General features: G+C 43.7%; 1 protein-coding gene across 2 annotated transcripts in view; it reads left to right on the top strand.

Moving 5' to 3' along the window:
* cacnb3a (calcium channel, voltage-dependent, beta 3a) overlaps window positions 1-20,234 on the top strand; it is an 88,037-nt gene extending 67,803 nt beyond the window's left edge. The window contains exons 10-14 of one of the 2 annotated variants that reach the window (XM_034172837.1): window positions 451-551; window positions 636-787; window positions 882-977; window positions 11,250-11,420; window positions 17,484-20,234. In XM_034172837.1, the coding sequence (XP_034028728.1) occupies window positions 451-551; window positions 636-787; window positions 882-977; window positions 11,250-11,420; window positions 17,484-17,888 (925 nt within the window). In that variant the 3' untranslated portion in view covers window positions 17,889-20,234. Of the gene's footprint in view, window positions 1-450; window positions 552-635; window positions 788-881; window positions 978-11,249; window positions 11,421-11,631; window positions 11,678-17,483 lie in introns of those variants that run through there. The other variant, XM_034172838.1, reaches the window with a different exon arrangement.
* Window positions 20,235-26,156: the final 5,922 nt, after the last annotated feature.

Raw genomic sequence — 26,156 nt, 5'->3', positions numbered from 1 at the left:
TTGTGATCCACAAACACAAATTTCTGATTTGTAACTTGTGTGTGGGATTTTACAAATAAATGTTTATTTGCAAAACTGAAAATTCTGTTTGTGAAGGGTGATTCAGCATTGGTGGATCACCGAACACACACATTCATCACTTTGCTCAGTTGCGCAATATTGAGACATTCTCAGTGCAAAACTGCTGTTGAGATCCACAAATATGTCGTCGCTAGTCACATTATTGGCAGAATTATTGGGGGGGCTGAGGGGGGGCTTGACTTATTATTGGGTGGGCTTAAGCCCCCCCTTGGCGCCACCACTGGTTCAGCTTCATGAGTTGCTTAATTTAGGATCGCTTCCATGGCTGCTTGTTTCTTAGAGAACATCTGGCAACGCGGCAGCTGAAAATCGTTCAGTAAAATGTTTTGCTGCGTATTTTTTATGACTGCTTTAAGTAACTGTTTGCAGAATCTCCATCACCCGCGTAACTGCCGACCTGTCTCTAGCCAAGAGATCAGTCCTCAACAAAAGACCCATAATGGAGAGGTCCAACACTCGATCCAGCTTAGGTAATACTAATGTCAAACAAAAATATCTGGGCATATAAACGGGCACTGTAGTTGACCTTACAAACACATGTCTTGTTCATGCAGCGGAAGTTCAGAGTGAGATTGAGAGGATATTTGAACTTGCCAAAACCCTGCAGCTGGTGGTTCTAGATGCAGACACTATCAACCATCCCGCACAACTAGCCAAAACCTCCCTGGCACCGATCATCGTCTATGTGAAAGTTTCCTCGCCAAAGGTGCAGCAGCTTACTTCACGCCTCTCATATCGCCATTTGCATTTGACTTACCTTGTAAAATGGAACTTTAACTTGACTTTGGACTTCTTTTCAGGTGCTTCAGAGGCTGATTAAATCCAGGGGGAAGTCTCAGAGCAAACACCTGAATGTGCAGATGATGGCTGCAGACAAACTGTCTCAGTGCCCCCCCGTGAGTGAACACACATCCATCTTTTCACCACTGCCATCACTTTGCATGTGGTCAGTACTCATCAACCTACAAACAGGTGACAAATTCTAGGAAAAATAAACAAACATGAATAAACAAATTGAGAAACAAAACAAAAGTCCCCATCCAGCACATACAATGGGTCACTGAATGAAACTATGTAGTATGAAAATGATGTAAATCATATGCGAGAACCTTTGCAATTAGCAGATCTTAACCCATGTGTACAACTATGGGAGATTTTGGACAGATGGGTCAGACAAATCTCACCGCCACCGTGAAAAAAACCAAGGACCTTATTAACTAAAGGTAAAAATGTGCACAAACACCATAGTGCCTGTATAAAAATGTACATGTTGATTTGCTAACACTGTGCACAGGATTGCATATTCAAATGCACAAAATAATGTGCATGGTCCATTTAGCATGTTTACCTTTATGAATATGCAATTTGTGTGTATCCACTTGAGTGTGCAAAAAATTGTGTGTTGAACATGCAAATGGTGAGGTTTGCACATATAGCACAATTTATCAGGGCTGAAATTGCATCTATAATTTAGCACATTTAAAACCTTGGTGCTAACTGAGCCAGTGCTGCACAATCAGTGCAGACAGGCATGAATCTTATTCGGCATTATTCCCAGTAGGCTATTTTGGTATGCATTTCTTTATTTTCACTTAGTCTTCAACACAACAAAGACCACAATTGAACATAAATTTATAGTGGCCTGTTTTGAATGAAAAAGCCACTACAAAAATAAGATTAAATGTGAGATTTATTATGTTTTTTATATATATATATATATATATATATATATATATATATATATATATATATATATACACACACACTGTTGTGTGGGCCGCTGAAGAGGAGGTACTGCTGGCCCACCACCAGAGGGCGTCCTGCCTGAAGTGCGGGCTTCAGGCACGTGAGGGCGCCGGAGCACCGGGAGTGGCAGCTGTCACTCATCAACAACACCAGCTGTCACTCATCATCATTATCCACACCTCCATAAGAGCCGGGCAGCATCTTCACCTCACTGCAGAGAAATCGTCTACCGTTAAGTAAACGTCTCAGCCTTTGGTTACATACAGTAGTAACGTTTTTACTTCTGTACTTACTGACATTATTCTGAGTTTGCAGACTGTTAATTGTTACTTCAGGATCTGTACAAACTCCGTGATTGAGAGGTGGAGGTGCTTTCCATCTTTGTGTTGAACTGTTTGCTGGGTGTTCATACACCCACCATCACCTGTCTGTTCTTCCTGCCAGCAGTACCCGATCTGACAGCCGGAGGCAGTGGCCACCTGGGGACCCAGTGCTTGGCGGCTCCAGGATTGCTTTGGGTCCGGTGGAGTGGAAGGCGTGTGGGATCCGGCTCTTTTCTGGACGGGCGTCTCCTATCCTCGAGCCTGCTCACACACCACCGTAACTTATGTGACTGGTGATCTCAATTGTCTTGTCTGTTGCTCTGTTGTGCACATTCACAACATTAAATTGTTATATTGGCTTATTCCATTGTCCGTTCATTTGCGCCCCCTGTTGTGGGTCCGTGTTCCTACACTTTTCACAACAGGATTTCTCGGCCAGCGTCATGGATCCCGAGGGGCGTCAACCATCGCTTGAACCGCCAATGGAAACACAGGGTGCACAGGTGTCGGCAGGAGGCGTGTTAGGAGAGCTGCAGCAAATCTTAACCGCCTTCACTGCTCGGTTGGATTTAGTAACCGACCAGAACGTCATACTCAATCGGAGGATGGAGGCTTTCACCGCCCAGGTGGAAGCGCGCACTCCAAGCGCTGCTGCAGCGCCTCCTCCAGCCGACCGAGCACAAAATACAGATGTTCCAGTGGTGATTCAACGAACCCCCCCATCCCCTGAAGCATACATAAGCCCACCGGAACCGTACGGAGGTTGTGTCGAGACATGCGCGACTTCTTAATGCAGTGCTCGCTTGTCTTTGCACAACGTCCCGTCATGTACGTGTCAGATGCCAGCCGGGTGGCTTATGTCATCAATTTGCTTCGAGGAGAGGCACGCGCCTGGGCTACGGCGCTCTGGGAGCAAAACTCACGGCTCCTAACAACATATACTGGGTTTGTGAGGGAGTTTAAACAAGTGTTTGATCATCCCAATAGAGGCGAGACCGCTTCGACTGTGCTGCTGTCTATGAGACAGGGACGTCGGAGTGCAGCTGAGTACGCCGTCGACTTCCGCATCGTGGCTGCGAGGTCCGGCTGGAATAACGTTGCACTCCGCCCCGCCTTCGTAAACGGACTGTTTCCGGTCCTGAAGGAGCACCTGCTGGCTAAGGATGAGCCGCGGGATTTTGACGGGCTTGTTGACCTGGTTATACGGTTAGACAACCGGTTAGAAGAACACCGTCGGGAGCGGGGCGGGCACGAGCTGTCTCTCTTCCTTCCGGGTCCAAAAGGGTGCCGCCGTCTCCACGCTCCACAGTCAGAGAGCCCCGTGGAACCACAGCTCCCCCTGCTGACGAAGCTATGGACATGAGCAGGGCCAAAGTAAAATCACATGACAGACAATGGAGGCTGGCTCGCGGGGAGTGTTTTTTCTGTGGCTCTGATGAGCACATACAAAGAAACTGCCCCAAACGGTTAAACTTCAACGCCCGCCCTTAGAGACTGGGTTAAGGGTGGGTCATAACATCCACGCGGGAAAAGCCTGTAGATCTGCACGCATCCCAGTAACGATCCTTTGTGGGGATCTTACCCTTCATGCCCCAGCACTGGTGGACACGGGATCTGAAGGGAATCTGCTGGACAGCAGATGGGCTAGGGAGGTAGGGCTCCCTCTAGTGGCACTACCTTCCCCATTGAAGGTACGGGCACTAGATGGCACCCATCTCCCATTAATGACACATCAGACACAACCAGTGACATTGGTGGTGTCTGGAAAACACAGGGAGGAGATTGTGTTTTATGTAACACCTTCTACCTCCCGAGTGATTTTGGGGTTTCCATGGATATTAAAGCACAATCCCCGGATTGATTGGCCGTCTGGGGTAGTGATGCAGTGGAGCGACACCTGCCACCGGGAATGTTTAGGATCCTCGGTTCCACCTGGTGTGACAGCTAATGAGGAGGTTAAAGTCCCCCCAAATCTGTCAGCGGTGCCTGAGGAGTACCATGATCTTGCTGACGTCTTCAGCAAAGATCTGGCACTCACTCTTCCCCCGCACCGTCCGTACGATTGTGCCATTGATTTGATCCCAGGCGCAAGCTGTACAACCTCTCTCGTCCTGAGCGCGAATCAATGGAGACCTACATCCGGGACTCCTTAGCTGCCGGGTTGATCCGGAACTCCACCTCCCCTTGGGTGCAGGTTTCTTTTTTGTGGGCAAAAAAGACGGCGGACTCTGTCCATGCATTGACTACAGGGGACTGAACGAAGTCACGGTTCGTAATCGATACCCGCTGCCTCTGTTAGATTCTGTGTTCACGCCCCTGCATGGAGCCCAAATTTTTACCAGATTGGATCTTAGAAATGCGTACCACCTGGTTCGGATCCGGAAGGGAGACAAGTGGAAGATGGCATTCAACACCCCGTTAGGTCACTTTGAGTACCTGGTCATGCCGTTCGGCCTCACCAATGCGCCCGCGACGTTCCAGGCATTGGTTAATGACGTCTTGCGGGACTTCCTGCACCGGTTCGTCTTCGTATACCTGGACAACATCCTCATCTTCTCCCCGGATCCTGAGACCCATGTCCAGCATGTACGTCAGGTCCTGCAGCGGTTGTTGGAGAACCGGCTGTTTGTGAAGGGCGAGAAGTGCGAGTTCCACCGTACTTCTTTGTCCTTCCTGGGGTTCATCATCTCCTCCAACTCCGTCGCACCCGATCCGGCCAAGCTTGCGGCGGTGAGGGATTGGCCCCAACCGACGAGCCGTAGGACGCTGCAACAGTTCCTTGGCTTTGCTAATTTCTACCGGAGGTTTATTAAGGGTTATAGCCAGGTAGTTGGCCCCCTGATGGCCCTGACCTCCACTAAAGTCCCCTTCACCTGGTCGGATCGGTGCGAAGCCGCGTTTAGGGAGTTGAAAAGTCGGTTCTCGTCTGCACCCGTTCTGGTGCAGCCCGATCCCAATCACCAGTTTGTTGTTGAAGTGGATGCCTCTGACTCAGGGATAGGAGCCGTGCTGTCCCAGAGCGGGGAGTCCGACAAGGTTCTCCATCCATGTACCTATTTTTCCCGCAGGTTGACCCCAGTGGAGCGGAACTATGACGTCGGCAATCAGGAACTTCTTGCGGTGAAAGAGGCTCTTGAGGAGTGGAGACACCTGTTGGAGGGAGCTGTGGTACCATTTACGGTTTTCACGGACCATCGGAACCTGGAGTACATTCGGACCGCCAAGCCTCTGAACCCCAGGCAAGCCCGCTGGTCACTGTTCTTCGGGCAATTTGACTTCCGGATTACCTACCGTCCCGGGACTAAGAACCAGTGATCTGACGCCCTGTCCCGGGTCCATGAAGAGGAGGTCAAGGTCGAGCTGTCAGATCCACCGGAACCTATCATCCCCGAGTCCACTATCGTGGCAGCCCTCACCTGGGACGTGGAGAAGACCGTCCGGGAGGCCCTGACACGGAACCCGGACCCGGGGACCGGCCCTAGGAACAGACTCTACATCCCACCGGAAGCCAGAGCTGCTGTCCTGGACTTCTGTCATGGGTCCTTGCTCTCCTGTCACCCAGGGGTGCGAAGAACCGTGGCAGTGGTCAGGCAGCGCTTCTGGTGGGCGTCCATGGAAGCCGATGTCTGGGAATATGTCCAGGCCTGCACCACCTGTGCCAGGGGAAAGGCAGACCACCAATGGGCGCAGGGTCTCCTCCAACCGTTACCTGTGCCCCACCGCCCCTGGTCCCAGGCTGCCAGCTTCACTGCGGATCCATCCAGTGTTCCATGTCTCCCGGGTCAAGCCTCACCACACCTCTTCCCTCTGTGCCCCTGCACCGGCGCCGCCTCCTGCCCGGATCATCGACGGGGAGCCTGTGTGGACAGTTCGCCGGCTCCTGGACGTCCGTCGTAAGGGCCGGGGATTCCAGTATCTGGTGGACTGGGTGAAGAGGAGCTTCATCCTGGACCCGGCCTTCCTGGCCGACTTCTACCGCCGACATCCGGACAAACCTGGTCGGGCGCCAGGAGGCGCCTGTTGAGGGGGGGGGTCCTGTTGTGTGGGCCGCTGAAGAGGAGGTACTGCTGGCCCACCACCAGAGGGCGTCCTGCCTGAAGTGCGGGCTTCAGGCACGTGAGGGCGCCGGAGCACCGGGAGTGGCAGCTGTCACTCATCAACAACACCAGCTGTCACTCATCATCATCATCCACACCTCCATAAGAGCCGGGCAGCATCTTCACCTCATTGCTGAGAAATCGTCTACCGTTAAGTAAACGTCTCAGCCTTTGGTTACATACAGTAGTAACGTTTTTACTTCTGTTCTTACTGACATTATTCTGAGTTTGCAGACTGTTAATTGTTACTTCGGGATCTGTACAAACTCCGTGATTGAGAGGTGGAGGTGCTTTCCACCTTTGTGTTGAACTGTTTGCTGGGTGTTCATACACCCACCATCACCTGTCTGTTCTTCCTGCCAGCAGTACCCGATCTGACAGCCGGAGGCAGTGGCCACCTGGGGACCCAGTGCTTGGCGGCTCCAGGATTGCTTCGGGTCCGGTGGAGTGGAAGGCGTGTGGGATCCGGCTCTTTTCTGGATGGGCGTCTCCTATCCTCGAGCCTGCTCACACACCACCGTAACTTATTTGACTGGTGATCTCAGTTGTCTTGTCTGTTGCTCTGTTGTGCACATTCACAACATTAAATTGTTATATTTGGATTATTCCATTGTCCGTTCATTTGCGCCCCCTGTTGTGGGTCCGTGTTCCTACACTTTTCACAACACACACACACAAGAAGAAAGTCTGTGGTCAGGATCGTGGACAGCATGGTCAGCAGCCGAACATAGCCACCTACATATAAAACATACGCAAATGATCCTCATTCTATATCACATCATGTTGTTATGTGAAAATGAAGACAATATATTCAATTTAATTAATTTAATTTATTTCATTTCATTTATATAGCACCAACTCACAGCAAAGCTGCCACAAGGCACTTCACACAAGTAAGGTCTAACCTTACCAACCCCTAAAGCAAGCAGCACAAACATTTTTTATTAGTATGAGCAAACCAGTGGGTATATAAACACCGGACTAAAATGCACCCCATTGTAGGAACACGGATTTCAATATCATCACCATAAACGGGCAGTTTAAGATGAGCGGTGCTTAATTTAGACTTGTGCCAAACACTGCACACCTCCCGTAACAACCCATTTTCATGGTACATTCATTTATGATTTAGTACGACATTTTCAGTTAATGCGTTTGTCCTATTACGCACAGCTGCAAGTGGCTAATTTAATTGAATGTTGTACTTACAGTCATTAACACATGCAAAAACCTCACCAACCCAAAGTACAAAAGTTTGTAATCCCCACACAATTCAGCACTCATATGGGATCTTAGTAAATCAGGCTCTGAATATTTCAGAAGAATGGTGTTCTATCCATCCATAGAGTTCCAGAAACTTGTAGAATCAATGTCAATAGAGCAAGTAGCTGAGGCGGATAAGTAGTTGGACTAGCAGTATGTAAAACTCGGTTCAGTTCCCAGTTACACTACCTAGCTGTGTTTTCAACAATGATGTGCGGGTCCATTCCCAAGCAGCCCGAACTTGTTCAATGCTTTAATTCAACACAACCACAACTTGAACTGCAAATATTAATGACAAGTTGATGTCCGACCTGTTACCTGACCCACAAATGGCATAGCAGTAAACCAAAACGCACTGCGTGGCATTATACAGTGTGCCGACACACAGACAGACACATTTGCACCTGGGAAAAACAGGATCAGACAAAAATAAGTATAATCTTGCACTCAGCTGTTGCCAAAGTCCACTGCAGTTGGGCAATTCCATGAGAATGTTACGTCCATTTGAATGGTCCTGCTGTGATCTAGACTTCTCCTGGAACTGCCCTCTTCCATAAAAAACTTTATGTATTTGTGTATTTTTTTATAATCCATATAAGCATCTAATAATAACATCACCATATAGTGCTATTTTTTTTTATCTCAATTCGGTGTGCACGCTTGGTAATCTGGCACAGACACATTATATGTACATCAGCTCATCAAACATGGGCTATAATTGTAAGTTGTGCACAATATCATTTTTTTTTTCATTCACTCTGACAGAGCAAATGCTGCGCTGTGCCATGTTCTCAGGTTCTTCTGAAATATGTGTCTGTACTACGTTGATACCGTACTGCGTTACATTGATAAGGCCCCCTTCACACATAGTACGAATAAGTACAACTCAGGGTGGAACGGCTTGTATGAGTGAACCAAGAAAACATCGAGCTGATGGACAGGCATGCACAATGCGGCTGCGAAGGTTCGTGCACACAGGAACACAGTGCGAGCAGCTACACAATGTGTAACCGCATCACGCAGCTGATGTGAAGAAAAATAAATAAAAAATAAAAAAAATACATGCTGTGACGGTTTTCTGCACGCGGGAACACAATGCAGGAACTGCATTGCGCAGCTGCTGTGAAAATAAAAAAAAATACATGCCACCCACGGGATTCGAACCTGCACTTTCCAAAAGTTCTGACTGCCAGTCAGAAACTTTACCACTTTACCATCGCTGTCCTGTAAAAGGTGCGGGAAAATACCTGATATCAAGAAGGACATGGATGTATTTAAAAAAATAAAACCACACACCATATAAAAACACATTTTATCGAATCCCTCTTTTCAAGCAGGCAATACAAGTATGATCCGTCTGTTCCTGTGTAGATGACCCATGGTCACAGACGTACAGTCATGAAATGACATGAATGAGAAGCAGTGCGCGCTTATCATGTCCACATCTGCTGGCGAGGGTGTCCAGCCGGCCCCACGCGCATGTCCTACCCAACACGAGTGGATGGCGCGCCGCAGGACAGACACTGTGTCATGTGGAACAGAGCTCACATGGGTGACGTGACATTCAGATCGCCCACTGCATGTTATGATCTGACGGTCCGTTTCACCTCGGGTAGCCTGTCAATGTGTGCAGTGTGTGTGCACTCGCTGCAGCCCATTGCAACAGCAATATACAGTAGTGTTCAGAATAATAGTAGTGCTATGTGACTAAAAAGATTAATCCAGGTTTTGAGTATATTTCTTATTGCTACATGGGAAACAAGGTACCAGTAGATTCAGTAGATTCTCACAAATCCAACAAGACCAAGCATTCATGATATGCACACTCTTAAGGCTATGAAATTGGGCTATTTGTAAAAAAAAGTAGAAAAGGGGGTGTTGACAATAATAGTAGTGTGGCATTCAGTCAGTGAGTTCGTCAGTTTTGTGGAACAAACAGGTGTGAATCAGGTGTCCCCTATTTAAGGATGAAGCCAGCACCTGTTGAACATGCTTTTCTCTTTGAAAGCCTGCGGAAAATGGGATGTTCAAGACATTGTTCAGAAGAACAGCGTAGTTTGATTAAAAAGTTGATTGAAGAGGGGAAAACCTATAGGCAGGTGCAAAAAATTATGGGCTGTTCATCTACAATGATCTCCAATGCTTTAAAATGGACAAAAAACCAGAGACACGTGGAAGAAAACGGAAAACAACCATCAAAATGATAGAAGAATAACCAGAATGGCAAAGGCTCACCCATTGATCAGCTCCAGGATGATCAAAGACAGTCTGGAGTTACCTGTAAGTGCTGTGACAGTTAGAAGACACCTGTGTGAAGCTGATTTATTTGCAAGAATCCCCCGCAAAGTCCCTCTGTTAAATAAAAGACATGTGCAGAAGAGGTTACAATTTTCCAAAGAACACATCAACTGGCCTAAAGAGAAATGGAGGAATATTTTGTGGACTGATGAGAGTAAAATTGTTCTTTTTGGGTCCAAGGGACGCAGACAGTTTGTGAGATGACCCCCAAACTCTGAATTCAAGCTACAGTTCACAGTGAAGACAGTGAAGCATGGTGGTGCAAGCATCATGATATGGGCATGTTTCTCCTACTATGGTGTTGGGCCTATATATCGCATACCAGGTATCATGGATCAGTTTGGATATGTCAAAATACTTGAAGAGGTCATGCCTTATGCTGAAGAGGACATGCCCTTGATATGGGTGTTTCAACAAGACAATGACCCCAAGCACACTAGTAAACGAGCAAAATCTTGGTTCCAAACCAACAAAATTAATGCCTCGCAGATGTGAAGAAATCATGAAAAACTGTGGTTATACAACTAAATACTAGTTTAGTGATTCACAGGATTGCTAAAAAAGCAGTTTGAACATAATAGTTTTGAGTTTGTAGCATCAACAGCAGATGTTACTATTATTGTGAACACTCCCTTTTCTACTTTTTTACTAATAGCCCAATTTCATAGCCTTAAGAGTGTGCATATCATGAATGCTGAATCTACTGGTACCTTGTTTCCCATGTAACAATAAGAAATATACTCAAAACCTGGATTAATCTTTTTAGTCACATAGCACTACTAATATTCTGAACACTACTGTATGTTTTTATGTGTGTCCAGGTGAGGATAGAGAGCAGACACACACATGTCACAGTGGACAATTGTTTTGGTCATGTCCATCCAAACACGATACGTGTTCCCCAGCTGTGATGTCCAGAACCACAGATCTTCACAACTGCTCCTGTGTGCGGCTACACCCCATCAGTTCAGCGCACACGCCAACTTGTCACTGTGTCGCTTTGCAAAGCCACACTCGTGGGGCACTTAGACAAATTTCACATCCAGCTCGACAATGATCGTCTGCTGACTGTTGTCATGTTAACAGTACGAATGGCCACACATTTTCTAAGTGCCAAGCGAGCGGTGTTAGATGTTTGTCCGTGTCACCTGGCATTTGGCCAACACTTGCCATGAGAGTGTTCAATGGGCTCTCACAGTGCACACTCTGTCTTTCAACCGCTGGTGTGCGCAAATAGTTGTAGCAATAAGTGTACGAGGCGTTAGAGGCAGCTACGATTTTACACATATTGCATACGATTCGTGCTTCATGTGTACTTCGACCAAATTCACACTATATGTGAAGGGGCCCTAAAACGCGTGTAGTAACCGGCGGCTTTAGGGTAACAATTGTGCAATTCTTTGAGAAGGGAAAAAACAAACATTTTCCCTTTGTTGTTCAGGACATGTTTGATGTCATTTTGGATGAGAACCAGCTGGAAGATGCTTGCGAGCATTTGGCTGAATATCTGGAGATCTACTGGCGTGCCACTCATCTTCCAGGCACCACCCCTCTTAATCCCTTACTGGAGCAGAGTCTGATGACCCCACCCTCTGCCATTTCGAGCCTACAGGTGAATCTGGTTAGTTGCAGGAGAAGAATTGAGGTGAAAGACATTTTAAAGTTGCCTGACATACCGTGCTAAGACTTCTGTAAACGCGTTGTACGTTGTCACTGTCCTGACCAGCTCTTCCCATCTCCCAATTCTCACTTGTGTGTTTTTATTTAACTGTCTCCACTTGTCTGTTTGTCCTCTCACTCATCCGTGCTTAACATGTTTGCAGTTTTCTGAAACACAGGAATTAATTGAATGATGGCTTATAAAATGGGGTGAGTAGTTAGGGTTTATCTATACACATATTTGCTCCCTCGAACCCACAATCCTCTCTGACACATCCCGACATCAGCTTGATCCAACTACAGATGAATGAACGGCGTTTCATTCAGGTCTTAGCACATTTTTTGTTGTTTTTTTTTTTTTTTTTTTTTGTACTTTTCCTGCATCCTACCTTCTTTGTGTTTGTTGATGGCGTCACGTGAACCAAATCTCTCACAAGCTGTCTGGGAGAAAATTCACAAAGCAGTTCACGGTGTAGCTTCAATTTAACGCATCGATTAACAGCATTGTGTCAGAAATTGTAAAACGTGTGAAATATCAGTTGCTAAAACCTCAGAGACTCACCACTGTTGTTCATCTTTAATCTGTGTTGATCCTTTTCCCAGCATGCTTTGTGAATTGTGCCTCCGCTCACAGTGACACGTAATGCGATCTTGAATGACAATGCTAATTTAAGTCATGCGATACATGACTAAAAAATGTATTTACCGGAACTAAATACAAGCTTTACGTCACAGTGTCTTCAGACCGCAGTATCAGAATAATTCTGTGACCATTCGTTCAACCATTTTACTGCCATCCCGTTTCCTCACTGGGCAAAGGCCAATCACAAACGTCGCATGACGATTAGAAATATTTGTCATATCCCCATTGCGTGGTTCCAGCTTGTTACCATTGCTTATATCAATGCTGACTCTGTGTGAAATATATTGTAGCAATTTTCCACATTGTCCTTATTATCAGTGTAGTTTGTCATTTATGCAGTTTGGACTCCGCTTTGGACTCTAAAGTTCTGGCATGTCTGAAACTCTCTTAGTTATTGCTTTGAACACTAAAAGTAGAAACCAGCAGCTGTGAATAGCATCTACAGTGAAACCTTGTTTTTATGACATGAGTTACCTGTGCAGAAATAAGGTCAGGGCTGGGAGCATACACCGGTGCCACACATCGCCGCATCCACCACATTACAGAACCAACCGCCTTGTGTTCTGGATGGTATCCACCCAAGCAGACAACCAGTCCATCCCCATCTCTGAAAAGTATCCATCTACCTGCAGCAGCCAGGTGAAGCTTGGGTGTCCCATTGGCTTTCTCCAGCTACTGGGGTCCTCAAAGCTGAGGCACACATGTGCTGGGTCATGCACAAGGAAATGTGCCACATGGGCAAAATGTCGTAGATGTCATTACCTCACTACATCGGAGTCTCTACGAGTAACCGTTTGCTTGACAGAGTACCCTACAATAGGACCTAGTTCTAAAGACATCATTCATCACCTTAGTTCATGTGTTAGTGTCCAAGTCTTACAGTAAGACAGGAAGCATCAGCACCCCAAAGGGTTGAAGCTTTGTTCTCCTGCAAAGGTGTCGCATCAAACCAAAGGAAACCTGAGTATAACAAACCACACTGGTGGGCGATGGTGTAAGCTTATGCAGGCAGCAGATGTGGACAAATCCTGCTAGGCACAACGGAGCTACACAGAAGTGAAGTTCTTAACATCTGATTCACTTGTGGCCAAACATTACGGGTGCGTTTTGGAAACATTATTTACTAAAAAGTATACATACAGTGTTCAGTTAATGTTGTCAATGTGGTACGTTTGAACAAATGAATATTGACACAGCTTCTCTGCATCAAACAAACTTAAATCCAGTTAGTTGCTGGATATTGTAGCCAGCATTTAGGGGTGATTCTTTAACTACGGGCACTATTGGCCTTGTAAATGGAATTTCCACCACACCATTGCCTTACAATATAAAGCGCCTTGGGGCAACTGTTTGTTGTGATTTGGCACTATATACATGTGCTCTGATGTCACTGTTTATCTCCATAGAAACTACACAAACAATCTTTCATACAAACTGTTTAAAGGGACATTACAGTGTTGTGGTGGAAATTACGGCAATAGTGTGGGACAACTACATTTTGTTTAAAAAAAATCACAACAGTTGTATGACATTGAATACCCCATTTATGTTTTGATTATTCTACTGATATTTTATTCAGAGATATTTTAAAACATTAGAAAAAACATTTCTTTACCATTCATTTTTATCATTGAGGATCAAAAGTCTGGGTGTGGGACAAGCACAAAACGGCAATATTTGCATATAATGATGCTGAAAAAAGGTGAAAAAGTCATCATAGACTACTAGAACAAATTTCTTAACACACTTTCATTGTAAAGATAACTATAAAAGTGTGACATTCCCCTTTTTTCTGTTTTTCATACAATATGATCAAAGGACATAATAAGTGCCCATAGTCTAAGAATCACCCTTACACAGGCAGTGGGAGTACTGTGCGCAGTGAACACAGAGTCTTTCACTACTTCACAGTGAATTCTGGTGTTTATTGGGAATGTGTTCTCACTCCTACTCCGGTTAATTCTTGCATGGACTGGGTGTCAGGCATGGTCATGGAGTGAGGTTACTTTTGTCCCTTTGGGGGGTGAAAACATGTTTGCTCAACTGGACTTCGTACACAATGCTGTGATCTTTCTGGACTTTATTGATGCCCTGATTGCAAACCTTAAGAGGCTCAGTGAGGAGATCCAGCTTTTCAGTGTCTTCTTAGACTCAGACATCAGAAGTGTATCTGTATGGGGTGATGTGCCAAACGTGTTGAGAGAATCACGTATCTTGGCAGTGACATTCATGTCTCTGAGGAATCAGCCGTTGAGGTCAAGCTTATGGAGTCATGAGGTCACTGGGATTTTTTTAGCAATGCTAATATCTTTGCTTTGGCTTCTGGGTCTTTGTGCTTCGTCTTATTGGATGGCTGTGAAATGTGGGCCCTAACCAGTGACCTAAGGTGACAACTGGATGTCTTTGGTCCTAGGACTGTCCTCCAAAAAATTCTCAGGTAGCACTTGAAAGACTTTATACCAAAGGTGTGGTCACTTGTCGAGTCCAAGATGTTGTGTGCAACTTGGACCATGAAGATGCATCAACCTGCAGAACCTCGGTTTTCTACCATGTTTTCCTGAACATCATCCAGCACACGTGCGTCAGTAACGAAAACACCACTGAGTGGACAAAACCAAGAGACACCCAAGTATCACCTGGCTGCTGCAGACAGGTGACCTCTTTGGGAGATAGGGACAGGGATTAAAGCAAAAAAAAAAAAAAAAAATTAATTAATCTTCTGTTTGAAAATTTTTTCAAGACCAAATCATAAGGTGTTCACCATCTACCTTTTTATAGAAACCCCTTTGCGATCACCTCCTAGCGTTTAAGATAAAACAAGTTGAAGACAACTAAGAAAACAGCAAATTCTTCTGCAGAACAAGATTATATTTCACTCACCAACTATCTCTGCTCTTTTCTAATGCAGCGTCATATTATAGAAAGACTTTAACCTACACATTATTTAAATACTTCAGGATAAACGCATCTTAAGGGGACAGCTTTTCTAGAGCTTTTACTTCATTCAATACCAATTAAAATCTCAGGACTGTGGCCAGGATATGAAAATGGGGGGGGGGGGGATAAAAATTTTTTGGTGAAGGTGGACTTTTGTCAGCAGGATCGGCACCCAGAAAATTTTGGGGTTTTGATGGATCGAGACACATTCTGGAGGGTTTTTTGATTATTACTTTCTCATCCTGACCCCCCCAAGTTTAGTGGTACTGCTTAATGTGTGTTGTATCTATATTTATTTTGCACATTTTCACCTTTTCTTTGCTTTTAACCAAAATTGGTATCACAACCTACATGTTTGTTTGATAAGATTACTAACCACAACAGATGGAATCATTTTCATATTTTTGGCTTCCCTCATCCTAACTGACCTGATTTTAAAGCTGTAAACCCAAACAGACCCAGTAATACCTGAGCTTAGACGTTACATAAAAAATATATTACTTCACATCCCAGTTTAGTTATGCAGAAAAGTTAATGAGAGTTTCTTTATTTGGCTCATCAATGAAGCTTAGTCCAGAACTACAGTAACTACAGAGTAATACTGATTTAAACATTTTAGTTGTTAAAATTATTATTATCATCATCATTATTATTGTTATTATAAGTAGTAGTATGAAAAATGTCTTCAAAAGTGGACCTTTAATCAAGGGGTGTTGTGGAGGGCATGTCCTGCACAACACCCTCTTTCCATTCTGGATTAGCCCCTGGTTTACAGTCTCTGAGCAGGAACAATCAAGTATATTTATGTGGAAAACACAACCTGATTGAGAGGTAAGGTTTTATGAGCGCATTTTATGTTATGTCAATCTCAGAAAGAGATTTTAGGTGTATTTTGGGGGGAAAGCATTCATATTTGTTGTTAATGCGTTGCGGGTCTGCAGCTGTGTTTTTAGTTTAACCACAGCTAGGACACTGACAGACACTCAGAGCAGACTTTGAAAGAAAAGTTTAAAAATATGTTTGTAAAACTCTGCCCTTTGCTTGCTGTGTCAGTTGTCACCGTGCTGAGGCACTCAAATCCACCCCCCACCCCTTCCCACCCCTGCAGAGTGCAGACAGAACACAGAGGAACAGACACGGACTCGCTGCCAGGAGAAGAAACAAAAGAGAGACGTTACTGTAAAAATCAATTTTTGAACGTTTTGAAAGTGGTAAATTTTATATCTTACGTCCAGCCTTGACTTTTTGTCAGATGGTGTTTGCATGAAACCTGCCTTTTGCCAGCCAAAATGATGGAAATCCACTATAGCAACAGGAAACTTTAATCCCTGTAGGAATGGACCATAGGTCTGCTTGGGTAGCTGCCAGTCAGGATCCAGGGGACTTGCACAAACGGTAAACAGCAAAGATCCATCTTAGAGTTGAATATCCATGAGGGGTGTCATAGTTCACCATGATATGGGTTTGAACAATACCATCAATACTGGTCAAAGAGACACCACCACCACCAAGACAGACTGGGGTTTGTTCTTTGTTGTTGTTTTTAAATCATACCAAAGAAATAACAGGGGGAAAAAATGCCAAATATCCTTAAATTTGAAATAATTTCAAAACCTCTGCAGCACTAAGACTATGATGATCGCATGTCTGTGTTTTGTTTTTGTGTTTTGCTGAACTGAGTCAAAACACCCGTTGAATAGTGTTCTTCTTGCTGTAACCGGCTACAGTTATTTTCACATGAAGACAACTTAATGGATATGGGAATCTGGTTAAACTGTAGTTCTCTTGTGTGAACCAGCGGACTTTTGCACTGCAGATTAATTTATGTCTTAATGATTACTAATTAAACACAGCCACTGTGCTGTATGTAAACGAATTGACACTGAGCTACTGTAAACGTAAAATGTAAATCTTTGATTCGTGACATTTTTCATCTAGATTTTAACTCTGTAGGTGCAGAATTGGAAACAAGAACAGTCCATCTTAAACTCTTGCTCAAATAGAATAATTATTAAAGGGGTCACAAGTGCAAAACAAGCAATACTATGATATAATATATGTCGACAGAGTGAAAAGTACCATAGCATTGATTTTAGGCCCTATTAACCGCCCCAAATATCCATATACTCATAGCATTTGTGTTCCCGTTTGTGGATTTTGACTTTGTGTCTTTTCTACACATTTTGATTCAGATCAAACATTCCTCCCAGTTCTGTAGTTTAGGAAAATGACTAAAGATTGCAATATAATGTTGCATGTTTTCCAACAAGTTTTTAACCATTTGTGCATGATTTAAAAGCATTAGCTTTCAACTCCCAGCAACATCTGTCAGAGCACCAGAAAATCTGTGTCTGACTTTAACCAGAAAGAAACAAGATTCTGTTCAAAGATCACTTTTGAACATTGTTATTTTCTTTTTTCTGCGTCATCACTCAGAACCAAAACAAGAACCAGCAGCAGCCTCATGAGGTGGTGGGGTTGGAGGCTGACGAGGAGGATGAGGCGGGTGAGGAAGCTCACTCTCCCTTGGAGCAGGACAGCCTGATGCCATCTGATGAGGCCAGCGACTCCCTGTCTCGTGGCCAGAGGGGAAGCCCGTGCCCAAGGAGGGGCGGGGATGAAGAAGAAGAAGAGGAGGAGGAGGAGGATGAATATGCATCCCCCTGCCATACCCACACATACAGGGACATATACCCCCCTCACCGAGGGCACACAGGAAGTACCCACAGTGCAAATGGTCATGAGTCGCAAGACAGGCTGCTCCAACATGAAGCTCAGCAAGATCACAACCAGAGAAACAACCGCCAACGCAGCCGCCCCTGGCCCCGAGACACCTACTGAGGAGAAAGGGCTCCCCCTGGCCTCCAGATTGGCAACAAGACCACCCCGAATCCTCTGACTGTAGTGAAATGCCAACTATAGTCTTACATCAATCATTGGTGAAACAGATGCCCGGTTTATTAATCTACACAGCTGTAGGCTTTGTTCTTTTCTTAAATGATTAGTATATACAGTAACACTCTTCCAGATTCCCCATTTTACATTCTCTAAATCCAAGGGAATGTAAGTGAAGTGGTCGAGTATTTCAGATCAGATTCAACAGGGCTACTCAACTCTGCAATGGAAAGGTTTCAGGCTACCAGCTCCACGCATACTCAAACTTTAGCTGCTTTGGCTAAAGTTTCTCTGTTGTAGGATGTCTCATAAACTGGCCTTAAAATTCCTAAGACTTTTAATTATCTTTATTATTGCATGTATGAATCTAATTATTTTAAGACTATTTGCACACTGACATCAGAAGAGGAAGTGAATGATCTTTACAGATAAACCAATGTAGGAATGTCGACTGCTGAATCCAATTATGGGAAATCCTAATGCGTTTGAATATAATGTGTATATATCAGACGGACACCTAGTTTTGTTTCAATGCTGTTTTATTTGTTAGTCGATTATGTTAACATGGATCGGTTCTTTCTGTCAGAGAAACGCTGGCATTTGTGTGTTCAAGTCATGAGAGCTTTTACTCTGAAGACGGCGAATGGCATTTGTGGGAGACGCATATCTGAGCGATTGTGTCGAAAAGGTCACTGCGTCCATAAGCGATTTGAAGCTGCAGTACAGTCTTGGTGTCATTGACATTCTGGGATCGCTTGTCTTCACTGTTAAACAATCACTCCTCTTAACACATCTCAAGATCTAAAAGGGCACATAGAATGTAACCACAGCTAAGAAAGGAACATTACTGTTGATGGAGAAATTATTTGCCAAACTGCTTGTTTACATGCATCTAAATCAAGCACAGGTCCTTTTCACATCCAGGCATCAGAGAATGTATGCTTGCATGCCTTTGCACCTCCAGCACCATCTGGTGTCTCCAGCCAGACCGATTGCCCTGTAATTCGATTGTAGCACGTTACTGATTGTAGCACAAGCATAGTGTCTGACCCACAGCCCACAAACTGTTTTGACTCTTTGCCGAACAATACGTTAAGTGTTTGTACTGCAGTTCTATAGTTGAGTAGTCACTGGGTTTTATCAAGGATTCTCAGGAGTCCCGGTGAGGGCAATTCGTACCAGTCGCCCACTCATCGTGCTCAATGAGTCGCTCTGTGTAACAAATGTGTGGTGCGTCACTACCTGTAGCACCTGTGACATGATGTTGTTCTGTTCCTGCACCATTATTTCATGAGCCAATGATGAGTCGAAAACGATGCTAACGTGCAGCGGACTGCTTCTATTCGTACAGGGTAGACAAAAGGTTTTAGGGGTTACTGGTTTACTGCTTCCATGTCTCTCGCAGGTATCTATCTAGTGTTCACTACAGTTTGGAGATGGAAAAAAAAAGCATGATTGAAAAAAGAATAAAAAAAAATCTATGCAAGTGTTGCATGAAACCTGATTGTTTCTTTTTACAGTTAAGTATTTTAGTAATGCATTGATTCTGATTTCTCGTGGTCTTGTAATGATGGTCTTGTCTTTGGGGCTACTCACTCTGCTAAGTACAGCAGTTCACCCCGCCACTATTAGTGAAAAATCACAATGCATAAATTTATCAGTAATTATTGGGGACATTTTTCCATATTGGACGGACAGATAGATGGACAGAGGTTGATGCATTTTTAAATTTCTATAAAAACTTGTCTCAAATCAGGCATTTTTGTGAGGAAAGAATAACATTATTAAAAAGAAACCCCTGCATGTCTTAGTTCACCAATTAGCTATTTTCACTATATTTTGCCATATGGAGTATCTTTGTCAAAGCGGACCAATTTAGTAAATTAAAGGAGTTTAGGTTTTTTCAATTTATGAAGCACAATTTTTACTGATTATAATTTAGTTTTTGTCTTATTCTGTATGCAATACGAAGCTGAACATTGAAAAACTTTAAACGCCTTAGACCATCTGGACTTCCTCTTTTTTGTGTGAGTAGAAAAGAAAAATTGCACTACTTTTTTGGGGGGATGGTTGCTTTGTAATGCAATAACTGCACTAAATATATCCATATAATCATCGGACTACCACAGCGTGCTAGCGTGACCCAACACGCCTCTTCCCTCCGTTTATCAAAAGAGACAACAAATGTGTAAAAAGTGAGACATTTCCTGCCTGATGCTGTAAAGAATGCTTTCTATTTGAAACAGATTTACAATGCTAACTTAAATAAAAATAAACATAAAGTTTTATGTACTTTTAATCCTTTGGGTCATTTTTTGTGTTTCATTATTATGCACAACACCGAGTCTTCCAGAGTTGCACTTTTGTGTTGTTGCATCAGTCCAAAAATCTAATATTTAAGCTTTAATGTGATCCATCTGTACATCCAAACTGGGTGGACAGTGAAGACATTAAAGCACTTGATGCCTGTGGTCCCCAACTTTTAAATGTTTTAAGCCAATTGGAAAAAAATAAACTTGTGTTTTTAATCTGGACAGGTCTGTAAGCATGTGCTGGTGCTACACTACATTATGAAAACTGTATCTTGGATGGCAGCCACCCAGGCAGACAGCTGGTCCATCCTCGGTCTCTACATCTCAAATGTAGACATTTATCTGCCACAGCACAGGTCATACGTTGCTGTCCCCTTGGCCTTTTCCACTTGCTGGGATCCTCATCACTGAGCTAACCGCATGCTGGATCACAACCAAGTAAATGTGTCACATGACCAAAATGTCATAGCTGATGTTCACAAACTATAGGGGTTCTCCTAATCCAAGTCTCCATAAGTAACTGACTGATACAAAGTAATTCCAGCAGGACCCAAGGAGCCGTCAAAAAGACCGAGCCCAAAGATATCCAGTTGACACATTAGGTCAATGATTAGTGTCCAAGTCACACAACCACACAGTTTGATAGGAAGCACCAGGACCCCAATAATCATCATGATCCAAAAGCTCTAACCAGGCATGACTTGATCTCAAAGATGGAGGCGAGACTGGCGAGATAAGCAAATCTCTAAAAATTCAACACTTTCAATGCATATTGGAAGATTTTAGATGGCGGTGATGGTCTAGTGGTTAAAGCATTGAGCTTCAGACCAGAGGATCCTTGGTTGAAATCCTAGACTGACCAGAAAATCAGTAATCTCCTTGGGCAAGGTCCTTAATCCCCTAGTTGCTCCCGGTGTGTAGTGGGGGCCTTGCATGGCAGCACCCTGACATCGGGGTGAATGCGAGGCATTTGCTGTGTAAAGTGCTTTGAGCATCTGATGCAGATGGAAAAGCGCTATATAAATGCAGTCGATTTACCATTCATGGCCAGGTCCAGGAAGTTAATGAAACCATGGAAAATGTCTGGCAGTGACATTCAGCAGTTGCATGCTTTAGGCTAAAAGTTCAGAATGCCTGAAAGCCACAAACATGTGGTATATCTACAGTGTGGAATGTCTACTTTTCACACTGTCTCTTCCAGTGAGTGTTTTTAATTCATCAGGTCCCGTTTCACCTCCACACCAGTAATATATGCAGCTGTAACTATTTGTAACTGGGAAACAAATTTCATCCAGATTGGCATTCTGGTGAAGCAAGAGCTCATCTCAAAACTCTCCTCTGAATTTTAAGCAAAGGAATTGACACCAATTCCGTGACAATATCCATGGTTTTAAACAAAAAAAAAAAAATAGTGGATATGTGTATGAAGCCCTGTTAATTGTCCCATAGGGTTAGGGCTAGGGTTGAACCCATAGCCATTCATATGTGGCATGTATGATGACTTCAAGGCTATGATGTGTTACAGATTGTGATACATCATGGTGTAAGCGTTACAGTGTGGAACGTCTGAACCAAAAGCCCCGGCTTCAAGTCCTAGTCATATTAAGCATTTTTTTCTGCTTCCAAAAGCATATAAGACAAACATCATAAACATAGATAATTACAAATAAATGGGAACCAGAAAACGTGTTTAAGTTCATCACTTCAAAGCGTAATTTTGGCCCCATGTACAAAAAGAAAACAAAAGTAAAAGTACATAGCCTCATAATCATGTGACCTAGAGAGAGACTTCTTTTGCAAGGGAGACCTGGACAATTATAAAGTTTCCAATTCACCTAACCTGCATGTCTTTAAATGTGGGAGGAAACCCATGCAAACACAAGGCGAACGTGCAAACTCCACACAGAAAGGCCACAGGTGGGAATTGAATCCATGACCTCCTTGCTATGAGACAACAGTGCTAACCACTAAACTACCATGTACGGATAGACGGAAAAAAAATAGACACTGGAAAGAAACGCACACAAAATGTTTTGGAACAACTAACAACAAAGGGTGACTACCCACTGCAGAGACGGCCTGGTTATTCCTACAGCAGATCCTAGTTGTTTTTTCCCCTCAACATTTGACTGATTGTGGGTATAGGTGGTATTGCTTGTGAACAAGATATATATGACATCAGCTCTGTTTTCACTGATATTCTGTCATGCAGGAGGGATTTCTGTCATTTCGCTGTGCAGTGGTCTGGTTTTCACTGTCGCTGGTTTTTCCAATAGGAAGTGGCTATTCATATGTAGCCGTATTAATAATTCCAAATTTTATTTGTACGGAGTGCAACCTTGTTATGGTTAAGGTTAGATTAGGGGTTATTGTAATGGTTATGAGTTACAGTTAGGGTTAGGATTAGTGGTTGTTCTTAATGTGGTTTAGGAATCTATGGACAGCAAATACATGTACAAGTACATAGCCTCATGATCACATCATCTATATTGACCAATGAGAGAGATGCTACATATGAATAGAACTTCACTATACAAACACAGCTACATATGGATAGCCACTGCCTTTTCAATATGTTGCAAACTTTGACATAATTGGTAATCCCTTGGATTTTAGTGGCGCCTGTAACATTGCTGTACATGCAGCAACGTCACCAGGACGTTTTCCATAAGTGTCAAGGTTGTGCTAGTGTTATACTATGGGTGTCTGGGTTTAACCTGACAGAGCTGAAAGATTAAAGCCTGATTCTGCTTTGACGAAACGACCTACTATACCCTTTACAACACAAAACATTATTTTGGTTCTAAAACTTTCCTTGAGCATTAGGATTACTGTAACTCAGTGCTCACTTATGAAGTGTTGGGGCGACTTCCTTTTGACATGGACTTGAAGTTCTTGCCGCTATGAATGCAGTTGAAAGTCACCTGCACAAAATTGATGTTGGGGAGGTGATGGTCTAGTGGGTAAGCTGAGACCAGAGGATCCTCGATTCAAATCCCAGCCTGACCAGAAAATCACCTAAGGGCCCTTGGGCAAGGTCCTTAATCCCCTAGTTGCTGCCAGTGTGTAGTGAGCGCCTTGTATGGCAGCACCCTGACATCAGAGTGAATGTGAGGCATTATTGTAAAGCACTTTGAGCACCTGATGCAGATGAAAAGTGCTATATAAATGCAGTCCATTTATCATTTTGGGGTTATAGTTTTTTGCCCATACAAGTCGCTTCCTTGCAGCTCCCACAGTTCTGGAGCTTCTTTTGTAAAAATGAAGAAAGAACTTGTTCTCCAGAGTTTTAACCGTGGACACAAAGTCATCATAGCTTGAAAAGACTGCCCAACACGGCGACAACCCGCGTCACCTTCCATGACGACATAAAAGCATCAAAGTCAAAGGCCACCACAGTCCAAAGCCAAATGAAGCAAACGTCTTCCTACAGAGGCGGCTGTGTAAAGTAAAGGTTTATTATTAACCCGTGTGTCCTGTTGTTACTTTAAATCAAACTAGTTACCTCACACCTCTCTCTCTCACACACACTTTGCTAATCGTAATGTCAGCTTTCAATATTCCCAAACATCTGTCTTGGTCTGTGACTAAGTGCAAAGTTCACAAGCTAACTCAGAACAAAATCACATGGTTACCACTCAAAACACAGTCACACACACTCATCTTCAACCGCTTAGTCCAATCAAGGATCACAGGGGGCTGGAGCCTATCCCAGCAGTCATAGAGCGTGAGGCGGGGTACACCCAGGACAGGACACCAGTCTGTCGCAGGGCCACAAACAGAAACCCACGCAAACACGGGGACAACATGCAAACTCCACACAGAAAGGCCACATGCGGGAATTGAACCCATGACCTTCTCGCTGTGAGGCAACAGTACTAACCACTAAGCCACCGTGCTGCTCCCACTCAAAAAAAAATACTTAAACCACAAAACGTGTCAAAATAAAACACTTGACAGCAAGCTGTGCGAGACCAGACAAATCCCTGTACCACGTGACCAGCGGACCGCCCAGAAGTCACCACGTGACCGTGTCAGTGATGGGGCTTGTATAATAAAATAATTTCAATACTAATAATGCTCAGTTTAACACAGAACATGGCATTGAAACAATGCCAGTGATACAACTATTAAAAAAATCTAGAGGTTTAATGACATGTAATATAGATTGACAGTGAAAGGTTTGGACACAGTAGACTGGTACTGTATATGTACTGGACTTTTAAGGATTTCTGTAGACATACACGTTTATGGATTTCTCGATTCGCTTCTCTGGGCACTGATGTTTATTCCGCAAGGTCCTTGGCCTTTGAGATGGAGAGACAGACAAGACACAATTTACAGACTCGGGTCCCTGAACAAAGTGGTTTGGTGATGCAGGTAACTTTGCAGAACGATGGTCCAACTCTTTAATCCTTGTACTTCCTGTATAAATGTGAGACTTGGAGACTAACTGGCGGCCTCTGCCTCTTTGGAGGATCCTTGTTACTTAGGGAGATTCAGATTACTTGCATGATAAGGAAACTCAGCTAAAGCATTGGTTATGTGATGCATTTCTCTCGGCATTATCAACCACCCAGCTACCTCAGTGTTAAGGATCCAAGCAACAAGTTAAAGGAAAAGGGGACACCAACATTTCTCTTGGCTGCAGCAGATAGACGGCTACTTTCAAGAGGTGAGGACTGACCACTTGTCTGCCTGGGTAGTGGTTGCCATCCAGGACCCAAGGCAGTTCTGTAGTGAGGACATAGGAGCATGTAGCACCAGTGCACAGAAGGGTAACTCTATGGTAACGGAATTACAATCAGAGCAAATTTTCCAATGTTAAGCTAAAACATGGCCAGATTTTACTGTCATTATAAATCCATTAACGTAGAATTGCCCTGTTGTTTAACTGCATGCCCATCACCCATTATGAAAAGCAAACAGTGTGATTATTTTTTTGTTGACTAGATACACTGATACAAGATAAAATGGGATTGACAAAAATCAAAACACAGGCCTCCACCAAAGACAATTAAGTCTTGCAGATGTGTTTCCAACCAGAGTGAGGAACTGATGTACAACACATAGCCTTCAATGTAACACCTTTAATACCCCAGTGCCCAAAACAAAGTTTGGCAGGAGTCTTTTAACCATTAAAAGGCATAACTACAAATTCTTTTGAAAACATCAAGCTGTGCTTGCCAAATTGTTGTTGTTGTTCAACCATCTTTGTACAAATCAGGACACTATTGGTATTTGTCATGCTACAGGTACTTTTGACTTACTCTCCTAATTTTCAAGTGTCGCCTACCAAAATGAGGATGTTAATGGTCATACTCCTGGATTTGACACAACAAAACCAGATTAACAGTCACGAAAATCAAAGTGTCACAAAATTATATTCAGCACTGTATTAACCATATAAATCTGGAATTGTGTCAAGAAGGGCATACAGCATAAAACTTCTGCCAACTCAACAGATCTATTGTGCAACCCCGAACAAAAAATCCAAAATAAATTGTGTTGTAACCTTTTAACAGTGAGATATGTGCAATCACAAATGTAACACTGGTTTTGATTTTCACTTCCCAATATTGAGAGTACTTGTTTTTGTTCAAAACTGCTCAACAAATGAACTCCTGGCTCCATGTGCCGTGGATTCTTTGTTCTACCATCGATAGCTTTCATAAAAAATATTCTCATGGACTCCTACTAACAAATAAACAGTTAAAATGTAAAACACCATGAAGTTAAAATTATTTATGCAGATGTTGACACCATTTTTAGAAGACTGATGAGACATATGTCACTCAGATTTACAGCAATTACTTGATACAAAGGTTAACTAAAATTACACACTGCAGTTTATTCAGAGGATGTATGTGAAGTGAAAATAATGGCCAAATTTAACATGAGT

Source organism: Thalassophryne amazonica, chromosome 6, assembly GCF_902500255.1.
Source record: "Thalassophryne amazonica chromosome 6, fThaAma1.1, whole genome shotgun sequence".
Taxonomy (NCBI): domain Eukaryota; kingdom Metazoa; phylum Chordata; class Actinopteri; order Batrachoidiformes; family Batrachoididae; genus Thalassophryne; species Thalassophryne amazonica.
This window is presented reverse-complemented; position numbering and strand designations above follow the sequence as displayed.